The 8,637-nt window shown below is 35.8% G+C and overlaps 1 protein-coding gene across 1 annotated transcript; it reads right to left on the reverse strand.

Moving 5' to 3' along the window:
* Nucleotides 1-923: 923 nt before the first annotated feature.
* Nucleotides 924-8,637, reverse strand: LOC131940290 (angiopoietin-2-like). The gene is made up of 6 exons (XM_059298935.1): nt 8,533-8,637; nt 7,875-8,383; nt 7,325-7,735; nt 6,145-6,267; nt 5,303-5,422; nt 924-1,473 (listed from the first exon to the last, which is right to left on the reverse strand). The coding sequence occupies exons 1-6, from the start codon at nt 8,585-8,587 to the stop codon at nt 1,111-1,113; spliced, it is 1,581 nt and encodes a 526-aa protein (XP_059154918.1). The 5' UTR covers nt 8,588-8,637; the 3' UTR covers nt 924-1,110.

Consider the following 8,637-nt stretch of genomic DNA (forward strand, 5'->3'; position numbering starts at 1 on the left):
ATAATGCACTAAAATGAAAAAATAAATGATTTTCTTTAAATATATAATAATACACTGCTATTTAAATAACTTAATTAAGTCACTTTATGTTTGGTAATGAGCTGTAGTATTTTAGAATTAAAAACTACTGAAAATCTAAATTAGGCTCATGTTTTAAATACAGTTCATGCTTTAATTTAAACTCCTGCTTTACATTTAAGCTGGCGCTGTAGATTAAGCTCACGTAACACAATTCTACACATGTGTTATTCACGAAGTTCATTTTGTTGAGTGCAGTATTGTCAGGAGACATTTGTGTCGTGAATCTTTCGGTATTTTTAAGGATTTGAATATATAATATGATTATGTTGTGGGAAAATGTATGTGGGTCTTATTATAAGAACTCATTTTAAAGTTACATCAAAGGCTATTTTGTCCTGATCGGTATTGTCAGTTTTTAAATGCGGTAGTTCTTTCTCTAGGTATCAGTCAAAGAGAGGATGAAGTAGCTCCACAAACATATATCGATATAGAAATAGAGATTTAAGTATTGTGTTCAGCACAAACTTATGCGTATGAACTGACGTCATAAATTTATTTACTCAATCATCCTTAAACGAAGATTTACTTGCTTAGTGATAAAAAAATAATTTTTTAAAGCATCAGTAGCCAGTTACTGTGTTAGGTTTACTAATATGCAAAAGTATCCCGACATACTAACACGCTTACACACTCGAACATGTTTTCTGCACGAAAGAACAGCAATGTAGGAAAGTCTACAATGTAGAGTTTTAACGAAAAAATAGAAGATTCTATTAGTGTAAGCTCTAAAGTCACAAAATTGTCTAAAGAAATGTTATCCTAATTTCTTTTTATTTTAAAAATTGTTTACAAGTGGAATAAACGTTTGAATATACACAAAAATGCAGATAAAAACATGCATATAGACATATTTATTAAATCTTTATTGTGCGTAAGATAAAAGAAAAACGATGACATTTTTTTTCTACAATATCATTTCGAAGGTTTATATTACATTTTTGTAACATATTTGAAAGAAATATAATGTAGGCGTTTTATCTAAACGTTATTACATCTCTGTTTCACGAACAGTTTGGTATGAAATAAATGTTATTTCCTTCTAAACTTCATTTCTATTTCGTCAACAGAATCTCTTAGCCCAGCAACGTGATACCAGTTCAGTCCACTGTGAGCTTTAGCTTTCCACACACCTGTGGGGTGGGCATAGTGGCAATTACTATACCACCAACCACCTCTTTGATTTATGGGACATTTATCAGTGCTTCGATCCTTGTCAAAAGTAGAAAACACTCTGTCTTTTTGGTAATCTTTAAGCGCGTCCCCTGCATCGCCCCTGTAGTTCCCTATCCTCAATCTGTATCCATCCGCTTCACTCTCTACTTTAAAACTGTCGTAGACGGCGTAGTAAGGTTTATCTTTGTAGCGCATATCAGCTCTCAACTCAAAGTTACCCTGAAGTTTTCAAAAGAAAAAAAAAACAATTTTAAACTATGCGATCGTTTAATAGTCCCATGTTATCATTGTAGCATCCGTGAATTGTACTATTTTTAGACTAAATAACACAAATCTTTGTGTATCAAAATAAAATAGAACAAAGGACAACAAGCACGTCTCTACCATGGCACCTAGTTCAAGATGATCGAAGATTGACAACTTCTAGGTAGCTTTTGGCCTATTGTTAGTTTCCTCATGTGACCATTATTTTCTGGCTGCATACAGTGTGAAACTTACAACTTGTACATGTATTCGAAGTTTGTAAAATTTTAAGTCACTTTATGTTTGATAACGAGCTGTAGTTGAGTGTGTGAGTGAGAGAGAGAGAGAAAGAGAGAGAGAAAGAGAGAGAGAAAGAGAGAGCGTGCGTGGGTGGGTTGGAGCATGGAGGATGTGGTCTAGATGTTGATTACCCGTTTGTTTACTGGGAAAGTCACGAGATCGAAACTGACTAAAGACCGTAGATCGTTACCCGATTGAACGGCCCCACTAGATAAACAAACTGGACTGTATCTGAGGAGAAGGAACAAAAAAGCCTGTCGGAAACCATAAACTATCATATTCTCTATTCTTCTGTCGTCTATAGCTTTAAGAACATCCGAAGGGGACAACGCCAGAATGGGCATTTGCCCGAATTATGTTAATAAATGGACACTTGCATTAGGGCGTGTCCATACAGGTCAGCCTTTCGAGCATACGGCATTCGGGCAAGTGTCTTTCGGGAATTGGTCGTAGACCTTCTTTATACATGGCCCATTCGGCGCCATCGTTTTACGATTACTCGTGAAACTGCTTCCATTTTCATTTCTCTTATTAACCTAGCATTGCAGATGGTGTTGGGCCAATGGATGCCACTTATTTAGAAAGAATGCAGTGATTGCAAAAGATTCCAGTGATTAGAAGGTCGCGGTGGTTGCCTTCAAGTATTTACTGTCATATCTGTATTAGGGTATTACTTTTGAAAAGTCTGTATTTGGTCTACGAAGATATTTTCTTCGATCGCCACATTTCTTGCATAGCTAAAAATGCGTGTTAGGCTTTAGAGAATCGTGTTTTTATTTCAACGGTACAGTCTCCTTCATAATTGTGACGTGGCCTAGATGTTCATAACGAAAGCGTGTAGGCACGGAGAGATTGTGTGTGAGAGTGGACTCCCCTAAGAAATGTGTGAACTGTAGTGTGTAATCGGTGTGTGGTGTATCGTCAACTTAGAGTAGCATGTAGTCAGTGGTTTTGGTTTGAATGTTACCAGCGTTACCCTGTAGAAGTTGAAAATTATATTGGATTATTACATTTGAACTGTGTTTTATTTTGTGTTATACCTGGTTCCAAAATGAAATGGGAAACGGAGCATAACAAGTGAGGGCTTAAGTCCGGGATTTGAACACAATAAGATTAGAGTTTTTACCCCTAGACAAAAAGGAAAATATCTAGTATCAACGGCAGTGTCACAGCCGAATGGAAACAATCTAGTATTAACGGCAGCGTTACAGCCGACTAAAAAAATATCTAGCATTAACGGCAGCGTTACAGCCGACTATGAAGAAATCTAGTATTAACGGCAGCGTTATAGCCTACTGGAAAATATCTAGTATTAACGGCAGCGTTATAGCCTACTGGAAAATATCTAGTATTAACGGCAGCGTTATAGCCGACTAGAAAATATCTAGTATTAACGGCAGCAGTCACAGCCGACTGGAAAAGACTTAGTATCAACAGCCACAAAACTTTTGAACAGTGCTGCAGACATCATGGCCATAAATAATGAAATTAAAAATACAGTGATAAAGCTAGGAGAGAAATTGAGGGAACTTACTAGCTACAAGGTGGACTACATTAGCATAGCAAGTAAGATATCAAATTTTTGAGCTACAATATTAGTATCTCAGTCCTTTATCACATCAGAAGCAAATCATTGCGCCGCCACTAACATGAAAGCTCTAGCTACTGTCCCACTTGCAGAAGACCTAGTCAACCAGACACGCAATCTAGGCAACAAGTCAACAGAGTGGAGAACTAGGTCAAGGGCAGCTGAGCAGAAGGTAACTTTAATCCAGAATCAAGTTAATAGTCTTTTCAAAGATACAAATGATACTTTAATCATAGTTAAAGACTGTGATGTCAAGATAGCAGGATCGAAACAAAAATGTTTGGACTCCAGAGCCAGAGCTGAGCAGAAGAGCCAGAGTCAAAGCCAGAGCCAAAGTCAGAGCCAGAGCCAAACCAAAGCCAGAACCAGAGCCAGAGCGAAATCGAGATCCAGAGCCAGAATAATGTATCAAAATTAGAGTGGTGTATGAACTTGTATTATATGAATAGCTTCTAATTTTCATTCTGTCATCATTGACTAGATTTATTTCAACATCTCTACTTCATAAAACGAAGGGAAAGTAATGATTTTTTTTTTAAAAACCCTGTTGATTTATAGACTAGGTGTATAAAGCTGTAAGTAGTTAATAAATGCTTACGTCAAACATTTAATTGTAGAGATATAATTTTTTGCCCGCCATCATGTATTTATAGTGAGATTTAAAGCATGTAAAAGGTCAGATAAATATTGATTTAAAATGTCTACTGTACATGTTAAGTAGTTGTGCAAGATGGATCTTAGAAATGCTGTTTAATTTTAGGGAAATGAGAAACCTTTTTTTTAGGGGGGAGGTGTGACCTGGCCTAGATGTTTATAACGAAAGCGTGTAGGCACGGAGAGATTGTGTGTGAAAGTGGCCTCCCCTTAGAAATGTGTGAACTGTAGTGTGTAATCGGTGTGTGGTGTATCGTCAAAATTACATAGGGTAGCATGTAGACGTAGTCAGTGTTTTTGGTTTGAATGTTACCAGTGTTACCCTGTAGAAGTTGAAAATTATATTGGATTATTACATTTGAACTGTGTTTTAATTTGTGTTATACCTGGTTCCAAAATGAAATGGGAAGTGGAGCATAACATAATTGACAATGCTGACTAATATTGTGAAATCTGTTTCATGTGTCGAGATAGTCACCAAGAATCATGTAATGAATGCATGAAAATTTTTTAACGAATTGGTATCTAGAGCAGGGGTTCCCAACCCTGTGCCCGCTGAACGATTCGTATTAGACAGAGACAGCATTTTTTTTCATAAACATTATTTTAAAATATGATTTATTTTTATTTATTTGTTACAGTTTTTATTTTTTATTTTTTGACTGCCTATGTTTATTAAATATGTTCAATACTTGTCCCAACTTGTCTAGCGGCGAGCCAGACTGCACTATTTACGCTAGCCTGGAACGGCTAGTGCCATTTGCACATCACACCTTGTACACGCAGAAAACCCGAAGTGAGCGAATTGAACGAACGCCACGAACCGATCCGATAAACGCCGAAGGCGCTAAATCACAAGGCACGTGTTGTCATTGTGATTTCTGCCCTGTTCGGGTCGCGACAGTTAGATAAGAGACATGTTCGTCAGATGAAACACGAATTAGGAGTTTTCTATTTTAAAAAATTTAACAGGCTGAAAGCGAGGTGCGTAATTTATTGTATTCATAAGCGATGATCTATTAATAACTATTATAATTGAGGAGATAGTTATAGTTCTTGTTATTATCTATTTGTCGATTTAAAATAGGTGGTGCCCGCCACCCTACCGATATTTTAGAATGTGCTCTAGAGTATAAAAAAAAGGTTGGGAACCCCTGGAGGAAACACACGATCCTTAACCAGCAAGAAAAGAAATTTGGAAATCACTAATGAAAACTTGGCTTACTACAATTTTGCGGAATCAAGAGTTTCTTACAAACTTACCTCTGAAGTTATTTTCGCAACCAACTCATTCCCTAGCCAAAAGTCGCCGTCAAAAGAACCAAATCCCCACTTATATTCCTCCCAGTTTCTGGTGAAGTTGACGTCACCTTTAACACGTCGCTGAAAGAAAGATTTGTGTAAATAAACATACAACTTATTGGTCACTTTTCTATTAATACACTTTTCACTCAAAATAATATTAGAGATTCTAATTGGTTTTATTTATTGAACATACATCAAATATAGATTGATGTTCTCTCGTTTGCACCTACTTTCATTAAGAATTTCTCAATTAGAGAATAATGGCTAATATTGAAATTTTTTACTTTCTCGTATACGAAGTAAAGAGGAAGTATTGTAATCGTGCAAAAATTCGAAATCGAGATCTTCACAAATTTCGAATTTTTACACCTTCCTGAGTCGGAAAAACATAGTTTTGCAAATTTTGTCCGTATGTCTGTGTGTGTTACGTCTGTGTGGATGTGTGTCTGTGAACACGATAACTTGAGTAGGTTAATGAATTTTTTTATATAAGTATTATATCAAATTTGTAGATCGGTATCAATTTTTCATCGATTTCCGGTAATACTTGAGTACTTTCAGATAGACGAAATTTCACAAATAAGTAAAAGATCTAAATCTTTAACATTCTAATCAAAGTTTCCGTTTACAGGAAGTAGTACTTTATGCTATTTCCGATTTCTTAAAAAAAAACGCATATGAATCTATAAAGTACTAATATTCTGCACTAGTATAAACACATTTTTTTCTATTTTCGCCATTTTGGGTAATTTTGTTTTATATTATAAAATTATTTTAAGATTTTTTAATCAATATCTTACCACCATAATGATCCATCCTCCACCATCAGTATCCGTATCACACAATATTTTCTTATGTCTTGAGTAAGCCGATACAGCACGTAGTGGTGGATGTGAAGACGAAAATCCTTTTTCGCACATGTACTTTTAAAATCATTAATTTCTAATCATTATTTAAATCTATTATAATTATAGAGTGGTAACTTTAAAATAATTCCTTCATTTTTACATATAAATTATACACAACTGTTTGGTAGGGGGCGGGCAGTCCGCAGGGGAGACAAACACACACATCTACATACACACGCAACTACTATAGGGCCTCCCTCTCTCCAGAGTTTCTTCCAGGCATCTTTTTACCGCCCCCCCCCCAAACGAAATGAAATTTATATAATTTATATAGAAAATATATACTTTTAACAGTGTCCGCCCCCCCCCCCCCAAAGAAAGTTTACCGCCCCCCCCCCCCCCGAAAATTTCAAGTGCCCCCCCCCCCCTCCCGGAGAAAAAAGTCTGGAAGAAACACTGCCTCTCTCTCACTCTCTCTCTCTCTCTCTCTCTCTCTCTCTCTCTCTCTCTATATATATATATATATATATATATATATATATATATATATATATATATATATATTTATTTATCTATATATATATATATATATATATATATATATATATATATATATATATATATATATATATATATATATATCAGAGGCGTAGCGGGGGCGGGTGGTGCGGGCCGCACTGGGTGACACAATTTAGGGGGTGACACCAAGACAAAAATTGCTAACTTTACTGAAAAAAAATTGCTTGTTTTCCAGTTCAATTAATAATTTATTTAAGTTAAATAGTCTTTTAAGTACAAATCAACAATTATAAACATCGTTACTTTTCCGTCAGCAGTGATTGAAGCTTATAAACATACATGTACGCATATGACAAATATACTTAAAGTATAGGTCTATGTAGGCCGATACACACACACAAACTGTGTTTCTCTCGCGGGGGGGGGGGGGAGGGTGACACCACGAAGAGTCGCACCGGGTGTCACCCGACCTAGCGACGCCACAAATATATATATATATATATATATATATATATATATATATATATATATATATATATATATATATATATATATATATATATATATATATATATGAGCTAGAAGTAAAGTTAACGAAAATGTATATGTGTACCTTAAAATAATTGCTGTACATGTAAGTGGCTTTAAGAATTTCATCATGTTGTCTACTGCAGTTTTCTTCATAGCTCTGGAAACGCAAGTTTAAATTATTTAAAGTATTGGTCATGTTAATCAGGTTTATTTGTATTGCTTCTAGACTTTTGTTGGTGTCGCCGTTTTTTTTATGTTCACCGTAAGTTTCTTCACCAAACTGAGGAAATCTGTCTGTTAAATTTTTAATGCTCTCATCGAACTTATCTTGCATGGTTTTAAATTTGGCTTCAAATATTTCTTCAATCGTTCTAAATTTATTTTCAATTTGTTTCAATAAGTTTCCTTCGATATTTTTAAGTGCCTCAATGTGAATCTCATGGATTTGGGGGGTACCTTGATTTCTACGCAGGCTGTCGACTTTTTCGCCTAACTGAAAAAAAGGTTAGATTTAGATTAAATTAAACTTTATTTCCATCTGCTCCATTAAATTAATTTTATATTATATCTAATGTAATTTCAGCGTTTCTGATTATTAGTTCTCCCTGATCTGATTCGTTGAAACGTGTAACCTCTGACATAATCTCCGAAGAATCCTTGGACATTTTATCGCAACTTGTCTCCAAACTTTTCCCTTTATTTCTGAAACCAACGGGCTTGTTTGACCACGGAACTTCCAGCTGTAAGGAAAACTTCAGGTCCGGGCTAGACTCGTCTGCTGTCGAAGGCGGGAAAACAAAAACTTCTCTCACGTCTGCACGCCCGTGGGGGTCAACAAAATACAACTGGCAGAGGAAGGCGCCGAGACCACACCCAGCCGTCCCCTCCACCGACACAGTAAGTTTAGCTGTGGTTTGGGTCATCTGTCCAGCTGCCTTGTACGGACTGTCCTTGTCCTTTTGTAAACCTTGCTCTGAAAGATGAGCAATGATGACCTTTCCGCTGTTATCACTGATGCTATAAATAGACATGTTGACCAGTGATGCCACGTGACTTTCAAGATCCTGTACACACACGAGCTGACCGCAGTACACTTTATCGGACTCCATGTACATTTCCCCCTCCATGGTAAACTTTAAACCTGAAAATTTTAGAAAAAAAAACCTCGTTTCTCTTTATTTGATATATCAATCACAACGATAATTTTTTTAAATCTATATAATAATTTATGTAAGCTACAACTTGAGCATATTTTTAAATACTTGTAAAGAAAATAATCATAGTACTCACTAAACGCATTGCCTATGAAAATAAAAATAAATAAACATATGACGATTCTCCACATGGCTGAGTACCCACAAACACCTTCAACTGTGTATCAGATTCGGCTTGTTT

This window comes from Physella acuta, unplaced genomic scaffold, assembly GCF_028476545.2.
Source record: "Physella acuta isolate Inbredline_101_S28 unplaced genomic scaffold, ASM2847654v3 ptg000315l, whole genome shotgun sequence".
Classification (NCBI taxonomy): domain Eukaryota; kingdom Metazoa; phylum Mollusca; class Gastropoda; family Physidae; genus Physella; species Physella acuta.

Coding starts and splice junctions, on each gene's coding strand:
- LOC131940290 (XM_059298935.1), bottom strand. CDS start 8,587: ATGTGGAGAATCGTCATATGTTTATTTATTTTTATTTTCATAGGCAAT. Junction 8,384..8,532: donor TTTCATAGGCAATGCGTTTA/GTGAGTACTATG, acceptor TAAAATTTTCAG/GTTTAAAGTTTACCATGGAG. Junction 7,736..7,874: donor CTTCGGAGATTATGTCAGAG/GTTACACGTTTC, acceptor CCTTTTTTTCAG/TTAGGCGAAAAAGTCGACAG.